At 36.6% G+C, this 26536-nt stretch overlaps 1 protein-coding gene and 1 long non-coding RNA gene across 10 annotated transcripts in view; one reads left to right on the plus strand and one right to left on the minus strand.

The window, feature by feature from the left end:
* Window positions 1–21755, minus strand: part of HECTD1 (HECT domain E3 ubiquitin protein ligase 1) — an 81916-nt gene extending 60161 nt beyond the window's left edge. The window contains exons 1-2 of one of the 5 annotated variants that reach the window (XM_031453535.2): window positions 21568–21755; window positions 19990–20272 (exon numbers count right to left, since the gene is read on the minus strand). In XM_031453535.2, the coding sequence (XP_031309395.1) occupies window positions 19990–20129 (140 nt within the window). In that variant the 5' untranslated portion in view covers window positions 20130–20272; window positions 21568–21755. The remainder of the gene's footprint in view (window positions 1–19989; window positions 20273–21567) is intronic. The other 4 variants (XM_031453537.2, XM_031453533.2, XM_031453536.2 and 1 more) reach the window with 4 other exon arrangements.
* A 249-nt stretch (window positions 21756–22004) lies between these two features.
* LOC105094184 (uncharacterized) overlaps window positions 22005–26536 on the plus strand; it is a 59041-nt gene continuing 54509 nt past the window's right edge. For all 5 annotated transcript variants that reach the window (XR_010380925.1, XR_010380924.1, XR_010380926.1 and 2 more), the window contains exon 1: window positions 22005–22448. This is a non-coding gene — a long non-coding RNA (uncharacterized LOC105094184). The remainder of the gene's footprint in view (window positions 22449–26536) is intronic.

The following is a 26536-nucleotide window of genomic DNA, read 5'->3' on the forward strand; positions in this document are numbered from 1 at the left end:
CTTCTTTTAAAAAACATTTTATTTATTATTGTATTATTTAATTATTTTATTTGGGGGGTAATTAGGTTGATTTAGTTTTAGAGGAGGTACTGGGGATTAAACTCAGGACCTGGTGCATGCTAAGCATGTGCTCTACCACTTGAGCTATACCCACCCCCCTTACTTGTAACTTTTCTAAGGAAGAAATGCTTTTAAGACTAGGTTATGGGAGATACTCCACCAGTTCTCAGGTAAGATCAGAAGACTAGCTAGCTATTAGAATCTGAAAGCATTTTTGCCACTATCTACATTGGCATAAGTAGTAAACTGAAAGAAAAGACTGTAAGAGTGTTAATACTATTAAGGAACAACACAGTCTTTTAAAAAGTAATGTTTTTTTCCTTAGAAAACAGTAGCTTTTGAATAAAGAATAAAATGCTGAAGCTGAAAATCCTAACACCAAATAACAAGAATGAATCTACCATATGCTTTATATTAAAAATGAGAAAATTATTTATCTACCTTATACAGTACAAAAACTGCAAATCAAAAAACAAAACTGAAGAGAAATGTTTAATGTAACTTTCTGTGTTTCATGGGGAAATGCGGTTATTTGCTTATCTGGGGAATAACTATGTTCCCTGCTGTGTTCCCTAAAACGTGACAAATCTGAACAAGTATTGTTAAAGGGCCAGTTTAAAAAAACAAAAACAGAAAGTCCGTTCTTTTTTTTTTAATGGAGGTGCTGGGGCTTGAACCCAGGAGCTCTCACATGCTAAGCATATGCTCTATCACTGAGCCACACCCATCCCAGACAGAAAGTTCTAAACATAGGTTCTCAGCTTTTAACTTTTATCAGTTTTATTTCTAAGAGGAAAATAAAAACAGTCTGCATAAGTAAGAGCTTATTTCTAAGTCAAGTATAGTGGAAACCTGCTTTGTAAACTTCTTAAAGGTATGGTACAAACATCTATTGTAACTTTTGGCTATTGGACAACAAAAAAGTTTTTTTCTAGCTCTTGAGTTAACTTTTTCAACCATGAGAAGGTATTTTAGGCATATTCACTAATCTTTCAATGTAGAACCAAAGCAAATTACAAAAATCTCAACAATACAAGTTAACTATAAATTAAGCAAAAAGTAGGGAAAAACATGTCAGTATTAAATAATGAATTCTGAAAAGTACAGAATAGTTGAAAGAACGCTGTTATGATACTTAAAAGTTCATTTTGCAACAAAACAAATTACTAACAAGTGCTGTTTTTTAATAAACTCTGCTGGATATACTGCTTTAACATAGTCACTGTGATATAAACATATAAGACCTTAAAACTATCTTTTCACTTGTTGGTTAGGGAATTTCTTAGTATAATTTCCAAAGACACCCTGCGTTGATAGATACTTCAACTCAGTCTTTAAATTCAACTTGAGCTTCATGGTTATTCAATAAGCTCTTGACTACCTCCTATGAATAAGACCCTCAAGTTCCTTGCCGTTTTCCTGGGCTACAACCACAATCACACTTTCCATGGGTCTGAATCCATGTCAATAGAGATTAACTAAGAAACAAATTTACATAATCAAGAAAACTGATCTCATTATAAATTTGTGATCACCAACATTAAATGAGTACAATGTCCAATCATTCTGCTACATTTCTTCCACTGTCTGCAGTGAGTACTTCACACCTTTTCCTCAATTTTCTCTCGGCTTTTTGACTTTTTCCACTCTAGCCTCAGTCCTAAACTCTGTTCTCTTCTCTCTCTATTCCCTTTGTTCATACACCATACCTATAAATCACATTCACATATTATGAAAACTTCCAAAATGTTATCTCCACCCAGGCCAACTAACTCACTACCACTATCTGCATTTAGAATTACCACAGGTATATTAAAATGAATACATTCAAAACAAAATTCCTGATATGTGCTATCACCTCCAAATCGCTGCCTCTGTAAATATCACAACCATCCAGAAAGCCAGAAATCTGAGAATCATCCTTAGCTTCTTCTTCTTTTTCCTCACATTACACATCCAACCCGTTAGTTAAATCCCACCAATTTTCTCTCTAAAATATATCCTAAATCTCTCCACTTCTCTCCACATCATTGTTTACAACCCTACTCTAAGCCAACTTCAAACTCATGTTTGGACTACTGAAACAGTCACTCTGACATCCACGAAAGAGACGTCTAGCACTAGCGTTGAGGAAGCTATTTCTAAAGGAAGGAGGAGGTCAATCTGGAATAAGATGCAAGAGCATGCATAAAGTAAAGAGGGCATCGGCACAGGGCAATGCCCCAGTTATGGGCAACTGACACATACGGGGGAAGGGAAGTGTGATCAAATAAATACACTGAGGATAACGGGAACCAGGTTTCTCACTGCAGACTGGAGTTGGAAACACATAAAGAGAAAATTAAAATGAACCCTGTGGTGTTAGATTGGAACTGGAGATATTGGTATGAACTCATGGTTTTTAATAGACAGACAGAAAGATAAAGATAAAGATGCTAATGTGTGTGTTGATCCCTCCACCAAAAATGCTTTTTCCCAACTCTTCCCATAGCTGGCTCTTTGTCATCCTTCCTGTCAGCCTAAATGCCACTGCCTCAACTCCGGGGCTTACCTTTCCTAACTACCCAAAACATGACTATTTCTTGTCATAATTTACTTGATATATAGAGAGCAAATATAAATTATACATACAATTTTTATTATTTTATTTTAAATTATTAATTTGTTTTTACATTTATTTTATATACTTTATATTATATTAAAAATTATATTAAGTATAATATATAACTATTATATAATTTATATATTCATGTATTTATATATATATTGTTTAATATTACTACTTATTTATATTTTTATTATTTTCTGTCCATTTTAACTCTCTCCTAGGAATAGAGATGTATTTCATACAGCACCCAGCAGGGTTCTCTGCACACGGGAAGGCATTTAAGTTTTGTCTGTTGAATAAATGATACCAAGAAAAAAGCAAGAACTTTTTTTCCTTAAGGAAAGAGAAACCAAACAGAAAGAATTCTATTTGCTCCCTTAGAGATCTGTTTCTCCATTCTTGAGCCCAACCCTCACTAATATGCCCCCACCCCTCCACAAACATGACTCCACCCTGTCCCAACCCCCATCAGGTCACCCATCACCTTCCCATACTTCACACCTTCCCACAACACAAATAAGTGAATCCACTGCCATCTCTCATTTCCCACAGAGAGCAAAATGCCAACTCTAGACTCTAGTCTAAACTCCTCTCATAAACCCCAGAATTAATTACAGACCCAGCTGCCTCCTCTACTCATCTATCATACCGAGTGACGTTTCAGGAACCATCAAACACAACCTGCTCAAAACCATACAAAGTTTCCCTACCAAAACCCATACTACTTATTCTCTAATCTACCACCGAAACAGTCACTCAAGTAAAAATCCTAAAATTCTTCCAAACTCTTATTTCTAAAATACAAAATTCAAAACCTAATCCTGATGGTTCTAGCTTCTAAATCTGTTTAATATCTGTCCCTCCCCTTGAATTCCAACTCTCATTATTTCTTACCTGGATTAGGACAATGGCTTCCTAACCAGAATCTCTCACTAGAACTTCCAGATACTCATGCCCTTGCATCCGTCTCTTCTGCAAGAAACATTTATCCTCTCTTCCTCCTTTTCACTTGTGTTCCTTTTTCAAAGCGACTTTTAAAATTAAAATTTAAAAAAAAATTTATAAGGCTTAGGTCAGAAAGTACCTCCTCTAGGAAGTCTGCCTTAGACTAACCTCGAGGATGGCCTCAGTTATGTTCCTCTTGGGTGGTTTCAGAGAATTCAGTGAAACCTGTCTGTCAAACTGTATTATATTTTCCCATTTATCTGTCTCACCCATGAAAACATGAGCTATGTGATAGCAGGGTCTGTATCCTATCTATCTCTGTTTTCCTACAACCAAGTTCAGTACTTGTTACCTAGTGGACACTCAAATATTTGATAAATAAATATATGAAAATAATCCCAGTCTCAAAATATTCACTTTAATAGAAAGAAATATAATACAATTAAGTAAGAATAAGTATAATAAGTGCTATAATAAAAAATCTAAAAGAAGTAAGTTCATAAAGAGCTCTGTGAGGGAGGAGTTACTATCCAAAATATATAAACAGCTCACACAACTCAACATCAAAAAAAATTTTTTTTAATGGGCAGAAGACCTTAATAGACGTTTTTCTGAAAAGGACATGCAGGTGGCCAACAGGTACTTGAAAAGATGCTCAGCATCATTAATCATCAGAAAAATGCAAATCAGGGGGGAGGGATATAGCCCAGTGGTAGAGGGCCTGCTTAGCATGCATGAGGTCCTGGGTTCAATCCCCAGCACTTCCATTAAAAAAAAAAACAAACAAAAAACCAGAACCTAATTAGTAACTCCCCCACAAATAACTTAAAAACAACAAAAATTGCAAGTCAAAAGTACAGTAAGATATCTCCTCACACCTGTCAGAACGACTTATCATTAAAAAGAACACAAATAAGAAACGCAGGCAAGGATGTGAAGAAAAGGGAACCCCCTATACTGTTGGTGGGAATGTAAACTGTTGCAGCCACTGTGGAAAAGTTTGGAGGGGTCTCAAAAAACTAAAAAATAGACATGGATGGACTTAGAGGGTATTATGCTAAGTGAAGTAAGTAAGACAGAGAAAGACAAGTACTGTATGACATCACTTATATGTGGAATCTAAAAAATAAAACCAGTTAACACAACAAAAAAGAAACAATCTCACAGATACATAGAACAAACCAGTGGTTACCAGTGGGGAAAGGGAAGGGGTGAGGGGCCAGATAGGGGTAGGGGATTAAGAGACACAAACTATTATGTATAAAATAAATAAGTTGCAAGGATGTATTGCACAATGCCAGGAATATAGCCAGTATTTTGTAGTAACTATACATGGAATGTAACCTTTGAAAATTGTGAATCACTATGTTGTACATCTATAACTTATGTAATATTGTACATCAACCATACTTCAATTAAAAAGACAAGTTCCGAGAGGGAAAGCTCAACTCAGGGGATTTGGGGAAAGGAAAACCTCACAAAAAAAGGAAGAAATTTGAATTAAATCAAGGCATTCTCTGCCTTGAAGAGTTACTGCAAGGATCTGAGAGTATATAAAATATAGTGCTTAGCACATAAAAGATGCTCATATAAACCACATGGAAGAAGTTGGCCAAATAGACCAGCTCTTGTGTGGTAAGTAAGGAGAATAGTATGTGCAAAGGATAGAGGCTTAAAGAATTTTATGACACAGTAGGCTGTATATTCCAACAATATCCATATTATCTCCCATCCCACATATCCATATATTCTTTTTTACAATGTGATTTAAATACTCTTCCCATTGAGAGGGCCTATGTTTCCAGGCAGGTTTATGATTACAGTGAAAGTTATCACTTTGTGACTTCTAACGCTAAGCCAATTCTACCGCATTCTCTTAGGACTCTTGCTCTTGGAATGTAACCACAATGCTGTGAGGAAGCCCAGTTAGTCATATCGCAAGGTCAGTAGGTGTTTCAAGTAATAAACCCAATTAAAAGCCAGTACTCAAGGGCATGTGAGAGAACAAGTCATCAGATGATTCTAGTGCCTAGTCATCAAGCTTTTGTTACTTACAAGTAGGATCATACTACAAAGACTATCCTATAAGTTGCTTACTCCCTTAATGTGTTGTGGCCACCTTTCCAGATTAATATAAACAGGTATAGCTCAATCTTTCTACATAATATCCCATCTAAAGAAAGGCCACACACTGTTAAGCATTTAGACAGTTTCTAGTTTTTTTACTATTTGAAATGATGCTGCAGTTAACAATACTGGAGGTATATATCTTTGCACACTTGAACCAGTATTTATGATGGAAAGACTCTCATGTGTATTTCTGTGTGTGCATCTTTAGTTTGACAGATATCAAACTGACTTCTAAAGAGGCTATACAGTGTATAATCCCACCAGAAGCATTTTGGAGTACCTATTTCCCCACTCCTAGGCCACAAAGAATAACGTTACTGTTAAATTGATAAATATTTTAAAACATTATTTCATAAAATTTGGCTGGCTATCACAGAATTTAACAAACATTTAAAATTAAATACAGACTATTTGAACTCCCACCAAGAAGACAAACAGACAAAAATCTCAAGTTGTATACATATACACATACACAGAAATACTTCAGGATATACAAAGTCTCTATTAGAATAGCAAAAGTCATAAAATAAATCCCCAATAAATTCAACATTCTTATTTTATTTCTGTAATTCTAATACAGACTTTTTTTCTGTATGAACATGTACTTTAAGGCAGATATAAAAAAAATTAAACTACCAAACTGAGTATATATTAACATCATTTTAAAACTTCCACTCCAATTTCTCTTAAAAGATAAAAATCGAAATTCACTAACCTACTCATTCATTCCTCCAAGGAATGAAAACATGTAACATTATCTTCAAATAGATTCCCCTCCAATCAACTCTAAATCTCAAAACAATCAAAAACCACAAAGTCGTCTATCAAGCACAGTTTAATTCTGAAATTAGTTATGAGAAGATAGTTATATATGAAAATTTTGTCAGACTTCTAACAATAACTAAATATTATGAATTCAAACAGATAAGGAAACTTTGGTTTCTTATATGTAATTCTGAAGTCAGTTCAAAAAAATGTCATCAGGCAAAAATGTATGTATAAAGATGCTCACTATTACATAACCTATATCTCAAATAACAAGGGCATCATCAAGTATATGATAGTGCAGGCTTTTTAAAAGCTGCTTACTAAGAACTTATAATATAAATAAAGAAAAGGAAAAAAATATGTCCATCATGGTATTTATCATGTAAGAATATGCAGAGAAGAAACTAGAGCAAAAAGTTACAATTGCTTATTTCTAGACGGTGCAATTATACATAATTTTCATTCTCCAGACTTTTCTGACTTTTCCAAATTTCTGAAACAAACATATTTTATAACTGTCAAAAATAAATCTAAAGTTTGGGGCTAGTCAATTGGACAAAGCTAGACAACAGCAGACGGATTGGGGAAGAAAGTCAAAATTTAACGACCCATGATGGAAGTGAGTTTCAAGGGCTTTTTTCCTTTTCTCCTTTCTTTTCCAGCCTTGACCCTGGATAAGATAACTCCCAAACCATGTGGCGGGAGGATACAACAAAAACTCTGAGAAAACCAAGAAAAGGGGACTCCATGAGCCAGAGGGTGTGGGGAGAAACTCCTGGAGTTTTTCCCTCTCAGTCTGGTCCCAAAGCCAGCCCCAGACTAACCCTAATGATACATGCACAGTACAGTAGAGGTAGCATGAGCATCTAAGGCCACGGAAGAACTGGGAACTAAGAAAAGGAGTCCCTTTAGTCAATAGAGCATGAAAGGAATCATGTTTTGTTTTGTTTTTTTTTAAACATTGGAATCACGTTTTTTTTTCTCTGTTTTCTCTTACTACTTTCACCTTGAGGGTAGACCCAGTCCCAGTAAGTGTATGACAATACAAAGGGTAGAAGGATGGAGGTAGAGGAGTGGTGAAGTGTGGTTAAAAACCTCAAGAGATCCCTAGCTTTCTTACTAGTGAAAAAGGGCTCCTGGTAGTTGAAAGATGCAGAGGAAATCTCAAGAAAGGAAAGAACTAGAAAAATGATCCCTGACACAAGTCCTGATGTCACCTCAAATCTGTACAAGTGGAGGACAAAGCTAAAGAACAGCAGCAAAGACTCTGACAACTGCACTATGCCATAATCCACAACCCAAGTCCCAGACTAAACTCTGAGTGACACATGTGCAGACCCAAACACCATAACAAAGACCAACACTGGAACCACCACCCAAAGAGAGCAAGACAGAACTTGCAATCTAAATTTAACCAAGTTGACTGCATGTAAAAGAAAACCACAAAATCAAAATTCTAAAGAGGATTTTTATAAAATCCAGAGTCTCACAATATAATATGCTAAATGTTTATAATAAAATCCAAAACAACTTAACACACACACACACACAAATCAATACAATCTGACCTATCCAAGAAAAAAGACAGTCAACAGATGTAACCCTGAGACAACCTAGGTGTTAAAATTATCAAAAAGGATTCTAAGTCAGCTATTTTAACTATACTCCATGAACATTCTTGAATGTGAACATTTCTGAAATGACTGAAAGCAAGTTTTCAACAGGAAAACAAAGTATGAAAAAGAATCAAATGAAAATTTTAGAAATGAAAAACACAATTTGTAGGGGGAAAAAATCACTTCATTGGGTGGGCTCAAGAGAATGAACTGACAATACTTCAGTTAGAAAAAAAAGAAGAGACTGAAGATGACAGAGTCAGTGAACTTGAAGACAGATCAATAAAGCTTATCCAATCTGAAGAACACAGAGAAAAAAAAATGGGGGGGAAGGAACACAGAGTCTTAGAGACCTGAGGGAATCATATCTAACAGTAACATTTGTGTGCCACTGGAGCCCCAGAAGGAGAAAAGAACTGGTACAGAAAATAGACTTGAAGAAACTTTCCAAATTTGGTGAAAGACATAGATTCAAGAAGCGCATCAACCCTCAAACAAGACAAATTCAAAGACAACCATGTACAGATAAATCATAATCAAACTGCAAAAAAGTCAAAGGTAAAGAAAAAAAAATCTTGACAGCAGCAAGGAGGAAAACACCACAAAGAAATAAGGATGAATGCAGATTTCCCATCAGAAACCATAAAGGCCAGAAGACAGTGGAACATCTTTAAAATGCTGAAGAGAATTGGCACCCCAGAATTCTATATCCAGCAAAAATATCTTCACAGCATGAAAGCAACATAAAGACATTCTCACACTGCTGGTGGGAATGCAGTTTGGTGCAGCCACTATGGAAAATAGTGTGGAGATTCCTCAAAAGACTAGGAATAGACTTACCATATGACCCAGGAATCCCACTCCTGGGCTTGTATCCAGAAGGAAATCTACTTCAGGATGACACCTGCACCCCAATGTTCATAGCAGCACTATTTACAATAGCCAAAATATGGAAACAGCCTAAATGCCCATCAACAGGTGACTGGATAAAGAAGATGTGGTATATTTATACAATGGAATACTACTCAGCCATAAAAACTGACAACATAATGCCACTTGCAGCAACATGGATGCTCCTGGAGAATGTCATTCTAAGTGAAGTAAGCCAGAAAGAGAAAGAAAAATACCATATGAGATCGCTCATATGTGGAATCTAAAAAACAAAAACAAAAACAAACAAACAAACAAAGCATAAATACAGGACAGAAATAGACTCAGACAGAGAATACAGACTTGTGGTTACCAGGGGGGTGGAGGGTGGGAAGGGACAGACTGGGATTTCAAAATTGTAGAATAGATAAACAAGATTACACTGTATAGCACAGGGAAATATACACAAAATGTTATGATTACTCACAGAGAAAAAAATGTGCCAATGAGTGTGTATATGTCCATGAATGACTGAAAAATTGTGCTGAACACTGGAATTTGACACAACATTGTAAAATGATTATAAATCAATAAAAAATGTTAAAAAAAAAAAAAGACATTCTCACATGAAGCAAAACTAAGAGAATTCATCACCAACAGACTTCCCCTAAAATAAATGCTAAAGAAAGTTCTTCAAGATGAAAGAAAATGATACCACAGAGATACATGGAACTTCAGGAATGAAGGAAACAGCAGAAGCGATAAATATCTGGGTACATATAATAGATTATTTTCCTCTTACCAAATGTTGAAAGCAAAAATTATAACATTTTATCTTGAGATCTTCAGCATTTATAGATTTAACACATATGGCAACTATAACACAAAAAGAAAAGAGGGTAAAGGGATCTGCATGGTTTTAGGCTTCTTCATTTCACTTTAAATGGTAAAACATGAACTCTAAATTAACTATAATCCCTAAAGCAACCACTAAAAATACAAAGAAACAAAGTAAAAAAACCAATACATAAAATGCTACCAAAAAAAATCACAAAAACTCAAGTCATTCAAAAAAATTAGGAAAGGAGAAACAGAAACAAAGAAGAAAAGAACAACAAAACCCAAATAATACAATGTTAGACATACATGTAACCATACCAAAAAGTACATTAAATGTAAATGGTCTAAACTCACCAAATAAAAACAAGAGGTTGTCAAGCTGAATTAAGAAAAACACAAGCCAACCACATACTGTCTACAAGAAACTCACACTATATATAATGATATAGACTGGTTAAGACAAAAAGATGGAAAAAAAGATACCAAACGCTACCCCAAAAAAAGTTTGGGTGACTACATGTATGTCAGCACACTTCAGAACAAGGAAAATTACCAGAGATAAAGAGGGACATTACATAATGGTAGAAGGGTCAATTCATCAAGAAAACCTAACAGTACTATAGATACCTAACAGAGTTGCTAAATACACGAAGCAAAAACTGATAGAATTAATGAGAAATAGATACAACTAAAATTGTACTTGGAGACTTCAACACCCCCATCTCAGTAACCTTAACAACAGATAGAAAATCAACAAGAATATAGACTGAAGAACACTATCAATCAATTTGACCTAATTTGACACCTGTTGAACATTCTACTCAACAACGGAATACACATTCTTCTCAAGTGCATACTGACCAGTCACCAAAAATAGACCATATTATGGGCCATAAAACAAACCTTAATAAATCTAAAATAACTGAAATAATATTAAGTGTGTACTCTGACCACAATAGTAACACAAAAATACCTGGGAAATCCCGAAACACTTGGGAATTAAGAAACATATTTGTAAATAACCCAAGAGTAAAAAAAGAAAGTTTCAAAGAAATTTTAAAAATATTTTTAACTAAATGAAAATGAATATACAACAGCAATGAAAGTATAAAAGAGAAATTTATAGTATTAAATGCCTATATTAGAAAAGGTCTTGAATCTCAGCTTCTACCTAAGAAAATTAGAAAAAAAATCAAATTAAACTCCAAACCAATGCAGAACTAAGGAAATAATAAAGAGCAGAAATCAATGAAACAGAAAACAGAAAAACAGAAAAAATGAATGAAACCAAAAGCTGGTTCTTTGAAGAGATAAATAAAATTGATAAACCTCTAGTCAGATTGATCAAAAGATAAATATGACCAGTATCAGGATAAAAAGGAGAATTATCACTACAGATTGTACAAACATCCAAAGGACAAAAAATACTATAAACAATACTATGTCCATAAATTTTAATTTATATTAAATACACAAATTCCTTAAAAGATATACTACTACAATTTACTCATAAAGAATTAAGCAACTCAAGCAGTCCTCTGTCTATTATAGAAATTGAACTAGCAGTAAAAATCTTCAAATATATCAATTTATTCTCTTATGGATCATGCTTTTGGTGTTCAAGAATATCTGCTTAACTAGGGTCACAAAGGATTTCTCCTATTTTTTCTTCTAAAGGTTTTATAGTTTTAGGCTTTATGTGTAGGTATATGATTCCTTTCAAATTTGTTTTTGTATATGGTATGGGGTATTGATAAAGATTATTTCTTTTTTGCATATGGCTATCCAATTGTTCCAGCAGCATAAAAAAAAAACAAACTCCTTTTTCCACTGAACTGTCTTTGCACCTTTGTTGAAATAAGTTGTCCAGGAAGGTGGCAGTCTGAACTCTCTATTCCATTTCATTGATCAATTTACCTTTACAACAATATCACACTGTTCTGATCAATGCAACTATGTAATAAGAACTGAAATACAGCAGTACTAGTCCTCCAACTTTAATCTTTATCAAAGTTGTTTTGGGTAACGTAAGTCCTTTGCACTTCCATCAAGAATTTTGAAATCAGTTTGTCAATTTCTACATCTTGTCAGATTTATCTTTAAGAACTTCAAAAGAAAAAAAGAATTTCAGAAGAAATAAAAACTCAAATATATGCAGAAATCTATAATGTTTACAGTAACTTTGATCATAATCATAAAAACAAGAAAAACCCAAATGTCTTTCAAGAGGTGAATGGATAAACCACCTGTGGTACGTCTGTAAAATTAAATACTACTTAGCAATTAATGGAATGGGACTATTATACACACAGTAACAGATGACTTTCAAATATAATACACTACATGAAAGAAGCCAGACTCAAAAGGCTGTACACTGTAAGTATCATTCTATTTATACAACATTCTGGAAAAATCAAAACTGTAGCAACAGAGAAAAGACCACTGACTGCCAGACATTAGGACTGGGAGAGGGTTTAACTTCAAAAAGAAAACTCTAGGGAGTTTTTGGGAGTTATGGAAACTGTTCTGAATTTCAGTTATGGTGATGGTTATACAACTCAATGCATTTTTCAAAACTCAAATTTTACCATAGGTAATTTAAATACACTTAAGATAGCATGCATATAATAATCAAAGTTCTCCCTGAACAGTGCTAAAAGAATATTAGTATGGCACAAAAGTTTATATACATTACCATTAAAAATTTAAACTTGTAAATATTTCCCTCCTACATTACAGGTAGAAAATATTTTTATATATTAAACCCAGTAGTATATAATAATACCCATTTATAGACCCAAAGGTAACCTAATTAGGAAACTAAGATCACTCAGTCTCAGGGGGACCAGATAGTTCAGCGGTAGAATGCGTACTTAGCACTCAGGTGGTCCTGGGTTCAAATCCCAGTACCTCCGTTAAATAAACAAACAAACCTAAGTACCTCCCCCGAATTATAAAAAAAAAAAAACCCACTCAGTCTATATACAACTACTATTAGACCAGTTAACCACACAAATGAGATTAAGAGGAATATTGGGATGAATCCAATTTAAGCAGAAATTTCCAAAATGTTACCCGCAATGACCTAAGAATCTTTCCCTAACGGAAGTAGAGATAAGTAACTTAAAACAAGAAGTTTTTTCCAGATGCTGTTACTCGGACTAGGGCCCAGATTTCATAAGATTTACAATATAAAGAAATTTGATTTTTTTTTTAAATATAGGAAGTTACCTGTAGTAACTGGTGATATTTTACTGAATATACTGTAAACTGGGCACTTCCTTTCTTAAAAAACAAAAATAAAAATTTTAACTGTAAAAGATTAATAAATATGGTTTCTTGAAGGTAATAAATAACATCTTTTGATCCATTTTATCTTTTATTCCATTTTTGCCCGTGCCCAGCCTTGACTGTGTATTGCTTAACTAAAAATAATTCCTGGCATAGCAGTTAAAAATTATAGCCTTCCCTCTCAAAGAAAGAGGTCAAATTCCAATATGTAGACTTGCTTTTCTCTAATTAAAATACACATAGTAACTTGACTGTAATTCATTCAACAGGTATCTAACTATTGAATGCCTTTTTGTGCCAAGTACTGTGCTAGGTGCCGGAAGTAGGATACAAAGATGAGTAAGGCAGAGCTGGGCTCTGAGGAAATCAAGAGATCTAATGACACGGGCAACAAGTATACAAAGAACACATATATATTGCTATAAACTAGAAGAGTGTTTTGTTTTTCACATTTTTAAGGTGACAGACACTTTGGTAACAAAATAAAGCTCACTGAAGCTCATTATCTATGGGCCTCCTAGAGCACAAGGTTAAGAACTCTGACAGAGCATGTTTCTCATCGTCCAGCACTTCTCTCTGCTGTCCACTGAAAATTGCATACACAGTTGCTGTCAGTTTATGGAAATTTACTTACTTAATTTTTTAGGATTATGTGTATTTAATACAATGAACATATTCTGTTCATTGTAAACACAATGCTCTTCCTCCTGCAGACACCTTAACCAGTTTCTTGACTCCAGAAATACTTTCTATCAGCATTTTAGACACTGTGTAAAACAGGAATAATATAAAGAATTTCTTCAATTCATTCAATATCTGGATATTAACTACTGTATGCCAGGCACTATGTTTAGCAAATGGAAAAACAAAAGTAATAGTAGGATGTATGTGGGAGGTACAGTAGAGGTCTTTGAAGGCATTTAAATTTTATCCATTAGGTAAAGGACATAAAAGATTTTGTAAAAGAGAGTAATAGAGTCAAATCAATATTTTTAGACTGTAGTCAATTATACCTCAATAAAGCTGGAAAAAAGACCATAAAAATATTTTAAAACTGTAACTCTGGGTATAGTTAGCTTACAGGTGAGGATATCTGTTATGAAGTTACTAGCACTATATGAGCATAATCATTTCCCCTTACCAATCCTAGACATTATCATTTTTTTTAATCTCCTACTTTGAGGAGAAAATAGATATCAGAGAGAATCTCTTCAACTTTTAACCAACAAGCCTAAAACACCTGCATCTAAACCTCTCCATCTTCCCTGTGTTATAAGGAACACACTGCCTTAAAACTCTCTCTCCACCAGTGGATCAGAGTTTTGATACTCAATGTGGGATTTTTCTGACCAACAGCTCCAACATAACCTGACAGCAGAGTAGGAATGCAGAATATCATGCATCACACCAGACTATCAGAACCAGAATTTGCATCTTAACAAGATCCCCGGGTGATTCACACTATGCACATTAAAGTTTAAAAAGCACTACTCTTGACAAAAGCAAATTCTCTCCCAGTTTCTCAGAATCCTTACTTTATGAATTATCCATTCTCTCTCCTAACTCTTTGACCTTCAAAAGAAAAAGTCCTACATCCCTATTCTAATCCAACTTCTCAAAAAAGCTTTCCTCACTCCGTCTCCATTTCTTCATGTTACTCCTCAATCCATTCAAATCAGCCCCTCACCACCATTCCACTCAGCTCTCATTAAGATCAATGACCTTGACAATGTTGCTAAGTCTAAAGGACATCTTTTAGACTTCACCCTACTTGACCTCTCACCAGTATGCACGATTGTCCTTTCCCTTCTTGAATCACTTTCTTTCCTGTGTTGACAATGCACTAATGATGCAAAAGCAATGGTGGGTAAAACTGCTGGTGCTTTAGCATGAATCAAGGCAGCGGCCCTAAACTGTACTACTAGGAATCATACTCCTCCCTGCCAAGCTCTAGCATGGAGAAAAAAAAGCTAGTTTTTCTACAGAATAACCTTCATGAAGCAAAAAATCCCCAAAAAACAAAAAAATGAAAATAATTGACTTAACTAAATCTCAACCCTTTAATCTTTAAAAATTCTACTTAAGGAAATGGGACATGAGCATAAAGCACTTCTGCATACTGAAGAATGATGGCTGTGTAAAGGAAAAATACTTGTACAACTGTTAGAGACCTGAACTAGCCACTTTTTTTCATGCAGCACCATTTTTACTTGAAAAAACTTCAGACAAATTATAGTTATTCAGACTCAGATATCTGGCAAACATTTTCCCAAAAACTAACCAAGTAAGCCTTCCACTTCAAGGAAAACAACTGATGGTATTCATTGCCAATGATAACATTCAAGCTTTCAAGCAAAAATCACAACTTTGGAAAACATGTATTTGCTACCATGAGCTTGACAGTGTCCCAATATTTAAAGACTTTTTTTCTTGGGGTTAACATTGTATTAACAAATGTTAGAGTCCAATATTGTAGAATGACATGTTAACAATAGGAATATCTGTATACCTCAGTAGACCAATATTTTTCACATGAACAGTGCATAAGCCTTCAAACTTAAACATGGGTTTAAAAAAACAAAACAAAACAAAAAAAAACCAAAGTACCAGAGAGACCAATAGACTTCAATGTGACAAGACTACGACAAGCTCATTGATATGACTTCAGAATCCACGTTATAACCAATCCTTAAGAAACCATCACTTGCCCAATTTGGGTATGATATCAAAGCATACCCATAATTATTTAAAAAAAAATCATTACAACATTCTTCCCTTTCCCAACTACATCTATGGAGGATGATTTGTTTTCATATATTTCCATCAAAACAACATAATACAACACATTGAATGCAAAGCAGATATGAAGATCCAGCCAAATCCAAACTCATGATCTCAGTTCCTCAAAACATGGCCCTCTTCCAGTATTCTCTCTCACTGAATGGAATCATCACCTATTGTAACCTGAGTCATCCATGATACCTCCTTTCTCACTCTCACATTCAATCATTCAACAAATTCTATTTTACCTCCTAAATCTAAGTTTACAAGCATCCGTTCTTTCTATCCTCACCACCCATCTGTTCTCCAAAAAGCAGGCAAAGTAATAGTTTTAAAAGACAAGTTTAATCACATCACTCTTTCACAGCACTTCAACGCATTCCCATCACTCTCAACATAAAACCAAATGCATTCACAAGATTCCACCTGATCTTGCCCCTCTCTACCTTCAATACAGCTCTCCAGCAACCTTTCCTTGCCCCAGTCACACTAGCTTTCTCCAAGTTCATCAATCATGCCATGCTTATCCCACTTCAAATCCTTTACACAATGCCTTCATCCCTTTGAATGCCCTTTTAACCCCACCTCCTCATACATCATCCCATAAACTCATACTCATCCTTCATATCTCTAGGAAAAACTACTTCTTCAAAGAAGGCCATTCTGACCACTCCCTATACATCCAGCTCATGTCTCGCTACATGCTGTCAGAGCACCCTGACCTTTTCCTTCATGGTACTTACCACAGTTTTCAACCACAATTTTATTCCTGTGATTTAAAATCTATAATTTAATACCTGTCTATATAGGTATATATAATACTTATAATTCAATATCAGTCTTCCCTGTTAGAGTATTAGTTACCATAAGAGTAGAGTTTGTTATCTGTTCAGGTCATCACCATATTTTTAATACCTAACAATAAAAAGTAGAAAGACAATTTAAAAGATTAACAGCCTTATCACTATTGTAGGTACTTTTTAAACTTTAACTGTAAATATATAATAGGAGATTTTTACCACTGTGTTCAACAACTTTGGAATCCAGACTCAAGGCAGTCTTTCCTTGGGATATCTCTCTCTGGGAGGATACACTGGGAAAATGCTTAATGATGGTTGCCTCTGCAGAGGAGAACTGGTTAGCCAGGAGACAGGAAAGGGAGAGGCTTACATTGTACTGTATGTCCTTTTGTGGCCTCATAATTAAGTAAAATGATTACTTTTAAAATAAGACCCTTCTAGTATCTAAAAAGCACTATCCTTAATAAATCATTTTTCTTGATCTTCCAGGGAGATCTCAGATTCTTCCCAGGAGACATAATTCTTAAATTACATTATCTGAAGATTTAATAGCAGGATCTACAACTGCCTAGGATGTATCTATTTATAACAATATATACAATATTATCTATTTTGATGTGAATGCAAAAGTACTCATTCATAACTTTTTAAATTTAACTCATATTAAATATAACTTATATTAAATTTAACTCAATGACTTATCACAGATGAAAGCAAAAACTAACCCTGAACTTGAATTTTACTTTCTAGAGCATTACTTTGATAAGTTCAGGCATTATTAATAAGAAGAATCACAGCTTCACAGAAAATACATATTTCTTAACTTCAAAAAGACTATCAAAACTGGTATAAAAAAATGGAGAGCCACGTACAATACTAAGTTAAAAGAAAAAAAATTACTTAACTATTAGGTGAAAAGCACTATGCTAGGCATTTCACATGTATTATCATATTTAATCTTCACAAAAACCTTAACTGAAGCCTACCTCATTCCAAAGGCCATTATTTCTACCACACCATCTCCTGACTAAACATACATGTAACTACTAACACAAGCTAATCAGGCAAAAACATATCTGAACATAGAGGAATCTTGTGCTTTACCTGACACAAGGACTATTTGCTACTATCTTATGAAATCAAGTGGGAGATTTTCACCAATGTTTAAATATATATTTCATCCTGCTTTTCCCCTGCCTTATTTGTTGAACGTTTCAAAGAATTTTAAAAGGGTCTTCAGAATGCATCAGTTTCACGAAATAAAGTCTCAAAATAAAATTCAAAATTAGATATTTAATAATAATGACATTAGTGGGTAGCCCACTTTACTCAAAACACTTCTCACAAACATTTTCCTTTAATCCTCACAAGGAGCCTACCAAAAATGAGATTACTGCCATTTTACAGAGGAAGAAAGTAAAGCCCTCAAAGGCTAAATTACATGTAACAAACCAAGAATCTGAACCCAGGCTCATTCTCAACATGCTGCATCTCTGGTTTAAAGAAACTAAAGACAATCTTCCTTGTGACAAGAAAATCTGGCTACAGAATGAAGAAAGCAAACTAAAGCTTAAGAAAGTCATAGATTTAATCAAATGTCTATTTTGAATAGACAAATTACTGGTATGCTACATGAAATAAGGCTAACCATTCCAATTTTAAATACTTTTATATCTACATTTAGTAAATAAAAAATATATATTGCATCTGACTTTAATTTCATCTGTATTATATCAAATATGAATAAAGCCTGGAAGGGAAAATGAAAAGAGTAACAATTATTTTAGGATGGTAGGATTTTACATAAGGATGAGTTTTATATTTTAAGAAGTTTCTTTAAAACTGTGTTAACACTTTTTAACATTACAAATACCTGTACTATGTATCAGTACACAATAGAAGATACAAAATGGTAGCTGATTTGACTGTAAAGTATGACTTACTTTTTAAAATAGCAAAAATAATTCTCAGGTTAATGAAAATGCTCTAATGAAATCTACGAATACTCAAAAATCAATTTCACTTTTCTATGAATTCTGCCAAAGCAAGAGTTATCAGAGGGTCTAAATTATTATGCTCTCAAAGTTTGTCAATAACAATCACTAGTTGAAATAAATGGGTCACTAACAGATCGTGATTTGGAAACTTTGTTCATCAGGATTTTTATCGTAACAGTACTGTTTCAATGGGCTTCTCAACTAAGAACTATTAATTATTCATTTATTAGTTCATCTTCATTAATTATTCATTTAAAATAAAGACAATTAAAACTACTTTGTCAATTTATTGAATATAGCCTTTATTCCCATCCCAAAGAAATTTAGATAATTATACTGAATTTTATGTCAACATCTCAAACATTTTCTACTAATTACCTCAAAAAGGCATTAAAACAGATACAGAAACATCTGCATTTTCATTTACTTATTAATGGAATTCAAAATTGTAAATATAAATATAAAATAAACAGTGAAAACCAAACGTGTTCAGCATTCAGAAGAACAGTTAATCTAACTGGGCAAGTATCACATTAAGAGGGAAAACATGGCATTACATTTCTGCAAATTCTACATAACCTCTGAATAAAACTTTTTAAACTCTCCGAACCTCAAAATAGGTTTCTACTATTCCCAAAAGTATGCTATATTAGTAACATCCAATTTACCTCCAAACTGAAATTCACCAACTAATGATTTGCTTTAACAAAAGTACAGTCATGTGACTTAACACCAATGAAGAAAAAGGGGAGTTGGAAACATGTTCATTATCATCTGTATTTTCATGTCAATTTCCAGCCAATTTCTTGATATAGAAATAGCCAACTTTAAAGAAGATAAGCATTTGTACTTTCCCAGGTCATAATATGTTTTGAAAATGAATTAATCAAGCTCTGGGTTAAAATTAGTATTCCCTACCAATTCCTATTCATTCAACAAACATGTATTTGTGTCACCTCAATTACCAATACTGGAATTAGTTCGCCTACTAATTTTTATTCCTCAGAAAAGTGTACAGGCAAAACTGCAGAGACTTTTTTTTTTTTAGGTTTTATTTATTTTTAGAGGAGGTACTGGGGATTGAACCCAGGACCTTATGCATGCTAAGTATGCGCTCTACCACTTGAGCTATAACCTAACCCCAGCAAAAACTTTTAAAAAGATAGTTTCAAAAGTAACTAAAGAAAATTCTACACAAACTAAAATCAGGAAATGGTTGAAAACCTGTTGTGTAGATGTCACTACAGCAACCCCAAAGGAAGATAATGAAGGGATGTACTTACGTTTCAAAACAACGATCCACGTTGTCAGACATCAAAAGCAGCATGCATAGCTGTTCAAGGGCTATCAGTTGCATGTCCCTTTCATCTCCCTGTCCCATCTGTAGCCATTCCAGCAATGTATCCGGATCCACATCTGCCATGGTTTTTTGTTTTTTTTTTTAAGCCTCTTTGCTTAAATTAAAAGAGTAAAGGCAAAAAGTCCTTTAAATGTCCAGGACTGATCAGCTCGAGTTCAAAAATCTTTCTTTTACATCGGCTAGAACCAAATTTGCGTGATATCCTCCTAGGAATTAGAAAAGACTCGTAAGTATGTTTGGATAGACCGTTTAATGCAGGTTTTCAACTTTTCTTATTCCTTCGGTTTAACTTCATATATAGTTCTAAATAAAAACCAGTTTTGCCCGAGTATAAGCTGATTAGGTTGCTGCTTAACTTGAAACCAGAGCCGTCTTTGTCAAAGATAGTCAAACAAGCTTCAGATCCCACTACTGCTATCACTAACGTCTGTGCCAAAAGGCAAACAAAACCTCACTAAAGGTTCTTTTTTTTTTTCCAGCAAACTTCTTTCCCACTCCTCCACACGAAACTGATCTTCCGATAAGGGTTACTTACATTCAGTATTTTAAGGAGACTAAGCACTATGATCCAAACCTCCTCCAAATTTAGTTTCTAATTCAAAATTACCTCCAATTTCACAAATTCTGCTGACTTCTCAACTGACTTACGGCTATTCTTAAATTGTCCAAATACAAATGATAATTAGATATAAGATGAATAAAGACTTGATTAGGAATTCTGGCAGTTCTGGCAACTGTTCTTAAAAGTTTAAAAAGAAATGCTAAAAGTAAGTGCAGTGGACTACCATATTACGGATCAAAATATAGGCCAATCTACGGCCCTCTTTCCCCATCCCTACAGAATGGGGCAGTTGGTTAAAAACAGCAGCAGCAACAGAGAAGCAGCCCCAATAAGCAAGTCATTACAAAAGCTCGTAAGCGCCCTCACGGGAGAACAGCTTGGGGGCCCACGTAAATCAGCTGCAGGTGTATAAATCCAGCGGCAGGTCCCGGTGGGCACCCAACGGTGGCGACCAGCAGAGATGACCCAACACTCCGGGCCCAGCCGACGCCGCGCACCGCGCTCGGGTTTCTCGGCACCAAACCCGACTAAGTTAGCTACCTGTGTCTAGAAGGAAGGGGAAGTTTTGGAGGAGAAGCGGCAAACCTCTCTGCCCGAGAGGAGGCCGCCGGCCCAGCAGGGCGATAGGTCTTCGGGGAGCGGCGCCCGGAACTCCGAGGCCCGGCGGGATGTCTCTGGCCGGCGGGGCGGCGAACACTTCTCAAGGGCAATAGGGGCCCGCAGTGGGCTCGGGCTCTGGCTGGCCGGGTCCCGCCGCGGGCAGGGCCGGGGGCGGGGAACAAAGGGTCTAAACGGTGAGTCGGCAGCAGCCCCGCCGACCTCACCAGGGGCCGGGGGTCTCGCTCCCAGCCCGCCGCGGAGCATCCCTAATCCCAGAACCAGGCCTGGCCCTTCCCACCGCCCACGGCGCTCCCGACTCCCCTTCCCTCAAGCTCTTACCCGGGCTTGTCGTTCCAAACGACTCCGGTCCAGCTCCAAGCAGGCCGCGGGCACAGCCAGGCCCGGCCGCGGCCCTCGAGTTCCCAGGAAGCCGCAGGCCGCGCAGGTCGAGCCGGGCAGGCGGCACAGGAAAAGCCGCACCTCGTCCCTCCCCTTCCTCCGCGGGGACCTGGTGACAGGGAAGCGATAGTTTCCCCGGACCGGCGGCAGCACGTCCCGTCCCCGGCACGCGGCTCCTCAGGCCCAGCAGCTCAGAAGCCCGCGCGGCGCTGCCGGCGGCGGCGGCGGCGGCGGGGGGAGGCCGCGTCCATCGCGAACCGGGAGGGGGAAGGGAGGAGGGACGGGTGAGAACCAGGCGGGGAAGCTGCGGAGGGCAGCCGTGCGCGGCGGAGGCGGAGCAAACGGGCTCTCCCAGCTGCTATCCCGCCAGCCGCCACGTGGGGCGCTGAGGAGACACCCCCTCCCCCCAACCCGAGACGCGTTGCCGCCGCTACGCGGGCGCTCTGGCCCACTCGGGCCTCTGACTACCTCAGCCTGGTCCCCTGTCGCTTTTCTGTGGTGTCCCCTGCGCATTCACGTTTCGCTGTCAACCCCAGCGCGCTCCCAATACCCCGCGCACACGGGTGCACGCACGCTCAGCGTCTTTTGCACGGTGTGTACAGACTTAGCGTGCTCCTGCTGAAGGCCCCCCGCGCTGCACGTCAAAGCTGAGGCCCGACCTGCCCTCGCCTGGCCTCCCGCCCCGGCCCGGCGAACCCCCTGGCCACCTGTCCTCGCGCACGGAAGTGCGTCGCGGGAGGAAAAGCGCCTCCCTTCGGTCCCGGGAGGCAAACCGCCCCGCAGTTCACGAGAAAGAAAACCTTTCACCACAACCCTAGAAGGTAAATATTATCAAGTATTATTATCTCCATTGTACAGACCAGAGAACTGAGGCTCCAAAATTCGTAAATTCAAGAGCAGTGGCATCCCCAGTAAGCAGCAGCACCACGAGTGTGCTTTGGGCTTTTTCCTGTGGTTTGTGGTCTAAGTATGTCCGTAATAATTCCCTTCAAACGTTTAATGTCACACGCATTGAAAACAAAATATACCTGTTTATGGGACGTACTTGGAGATATTTAGGATGTAATTAATTGAAAATGTGAATATAGCTTTCTTTTTTTTTTATCAATAATGAATCCCTTGGTTTGTGAGAAAAGTAAACCCATGCCCCAGACACCCACTGTACTCTCACTTTCTCACTTTTAAATCTTTTAAACAAAAATGAATATTACATGATAATATTTGAGACGTGTTCCTTTAAGCAATCAGAGGAGCTGCTAAATAAGAAGTAGTATTTTGGAAATTACAGATTTGCACTTCAGATATCTGTAGATAATATCCCACTGTCGCAGGTAAGGGTCCCTAGGTCTCCTGTTATCAATCAGATCAAATTAAGAGAAAACAGTACAGAATTCCACTATCTTGACACAACTATAACACATGAGAATAATTATTTGCGAACTTTGAAAGTGACTTGCAACTGCCAGGAAAATCTTCAAGGAGAAAGTGGCGTTCCTTGTGGACCTTGAAGAATAGTTAGAATGTGAACACTGCAAGGGAGGAGGAATAATACAAGCAAAGTCTGGTATGTTCTGAGACAAAAGAAAGAACCTGTGCCCCAAGCAAAGAACCAGCATTAAGCAATGATAGAGGGAAAAGGTAGGACCTAAAGTAAGCAGAGACTTAAATGTGTGGGATGCAGAATTTAGGCTCAAGTACAAGTTCTGGACTAGAACATTGACTGGAGAAGTTCTAAGAGTCTTAGAAAGATGTACAGGGCAAGAGTGTCAGAATGCCTAAAAGGGGCTACCTAGACAAAGAGATTAACTGGGCGATTGTTAAAATCCTCCAATAGTGGAGGAAGGAAGGGCCTAGTTATTGGCAATAAGAATGAATAAGAAATAAGTCTTTAAAATATTTTTTTAAAAGATATCAGAATTTAAATGATTAACTCCAGTTAGGGTTTTTTTTTTTTTTTTTGATGCTATTAACAGAAAATAGAAAAATTAGAAAAAGAGACTACACTGTACTAAGATTTTAAGGTGTATTTTCCTTTATTCCCTCTATCTATATCACCCACTTCCTACCCCCAAAATTAATGAGTATGTTGTTGTATGCTTTAAAGAAACCTTATCCAAAAATGCTATGAATTTTATTGTGATTTTATTATCATTTTTTAAAATTCAGATATGAGATTTCAGAATAATAACATTAAAAAAAAAAAGGAATAAATCCCTGAAGAAAACAGAAGATCTAGATGAAAGCAACTGACCATACTTAAATATGTGTCCCAAGAAACCAAGGTATATTTACATGTTACAATTTCACTTTGATGTCAGAATCGAAGAATAATGAACATTTGAGAACTACCATGTGCCAGGCACAGTGCAAGGTACAATGAATGAGTCACCACAGACCTCATCTTCAATAAACTAAACTATAAGTCTAGGGGAAAGTAGATGTGACTACCTCTACCGTTTCTGCCTCTATGATTGTACTTATCTCATAATTTTGTCAAGTACACTGGAGACATCATGAAGGGGATGACATCTTGGAAGGCTTCAAAAATAGTGTGTGAACTAGATCTCAGACATTGAATTGGAGCTGATGAGGTAGACCACATGGAAAGGCACAGCGATGTGGAGAGGGCTCCTCTGGGGGGAGCAGAGGGAACAGATTGCCTTTTAGTGTAGGCCCCACTTTCATGAAGGATCTTCAATATATACACAGTCACTGGGATCCATTCACAGGATCAAAAAGGGAAATACTCATCATTCAGATTTAAACTCTTATCCCACTAGTTGGCATGGCAATGAATTACTTTTGAAACAAATATTGTTATCTTATGAATAACACAGTTATATGGCATTACTTTTTTTTTAATGTATCAAAAGCATTGTTAGCTGTCAACATTTCAAACACTCTACAAAAAAAGATGTCTACCTGGGCATTTCTTCAACTTTTAATTGGAAATGGAAGTGCCTCTGTCTTCCCTGAATTTCTGTGAGGCTCTGAGTATGAAAGAATGTGGCCTGTCATTTTGGAAGAGTAGGAAATTAAATTTGGCTGGAACCTAGGGTGGACATAGTGGCTGGAAGAGAGCACTGAGATTAATTGGAAGCAGTTAACTAAGGGCCTTGTACACCATGCTAAGGAGTCCAAACTTTGCGTGAACAGTGCTACTCTCTGGGCGATGAAGAGACTTTGGTTGTTATAAACAAAGAAGTGCTGTGATGTGATGCAGGTTTTAGGATGATTAGCCATCTTAAACTTAAAATGGATTTCTATAAAGCTTTACAGTTTGCAAAAGACTTTAACATATATTATTATTTAATCCTCACATAATAATATTATGTATAAAAATGATCTAACAGCATAGGTATCATTACATAAAAGGAAAGCTCAGGGAAGTTACGTGACTTGCTCAGGGTCTCACAGCTTCTAAGGGACAGGTCTGGTTCTCAAAACCCAGGCCTTCAACTCTTTGGCTCTTAGAGTCTGAAGAAATGTTAAAGATAACTGACTCTATCTTCCCTCATGATGAAAAAAACAATGTAGTAATCTCTGTGCCATCCCTGACTTGTTATCCAACCTCTTCTATGTTACTTCCAGTATTGGGGAATAATTCATGAGGAAATGCATTTTACTTTGATCTACCAGCTCCAGTTATTAAGAAGTGGTATGGTAAAAAAAAGACTAGACACATGAGAGCTGGCAGACCAATGTGTGAGATCCTGTTCCCATTTTACTAGCTGGGTCAACTTGGTTTAATTATTTGGTCCCTCCAAACCCCAGTTTCCTCCTGTGTAATATGGGATAACAACAGCTACATAATCAGATGAGTGTTAGAAGAGTTGAAGGAGATTATGTATGCAAAGAACCTAGGCCAGTAGTTCTCAACCTTAGCTGTCAGTTTTGCAAGAAACTGCCAAACTATCTTCCAAAGTAGCTGTACCATTTCTACATTTCCAGAAACAGTGAATGAGAGTTTCTGTTGCTCAACATTTCTTGTCAGCATTTGGTTTTGGATTTTGCCCATTCTAATAGGTGTATCATATTGTTTTAATTTGCAGTTCCCTAATGACATGTGATGTGGAGCATCTTTTCATATAATTATTTGCTATCTGTATGTCTTCTTTGATGAGGTGCTTGTTCAGATCTGTTGCCCATTTTTTAAGCAGATTGTTCATTTTCTTCTTGTTGAATTTAAGAATTCTTTGTAGATTTTGATAATAGTGTTTATCAGATGTCTTTTGCAAGTATTTTCTCTACGTAGGGAACTTTTAAAATGTCAGATGCTCAGGCCATACCTCAGACCACTTCAGTGAGAATCTCTGAAGGTAGGATCCAGACATCAGGATTTTCGAAGTGCTCGAAGTGACTCTAATGTGTCAAGGCTGAGAACCACTGGCCTACATCAATACAATAGTAATAATATTTAAATATAATTATAATAATACTTATTATTATTGCAGCTAAATTTTATTAGGCATTTATCATGTCCTAACATCTTCTAAATGTATTATAAGTATTAATTCATTATGGATATTGGCTACTTTGACTTACTGTCTGTATGGCCTTGGCCTCTCTGAGTTTTGTTTTTCTAATCTGTAAGACTAAGGTATTAATAGAAACTAACCCCTAGAATAATTATATGAAACAAGATAATGCATGTAAATGCCTACCACGTATTAAACACTCAAAAGTGCCAGCTGTTAATGTTATTGCACTGTTAGTTCTGCTCTCTAGGGTGCTAGGTCTGCTCCTTCTTCCATAGGATAGGTCACCAAACAATTGAAGACAACCGTCATGTTCCCATGTCCCCTCTTCTCCAGGCGAAATAAATCTCGTTCCTTCAATAGCTTTACCCTCCTTGAGCATGTTCCAGTTTCTCCTGACATTCATTAACTGATTCCTAAGCCTAAAACGG

The sequence above is a fragment of the Camelus dromedarius genome, chromosome 5 (assembly GCF_036321535.1).
Source record: "Camelus dromedarius isolate mCamDro1 chromosome 5, mCamDro1.pat, whole genome shotgun sequence".
Lineage (NCBI taxonomy): Eukaryota > Metazoa > Chordata > Mammalia > Artiodactyla > Camelidae > Camelus > Camelus dromedarius.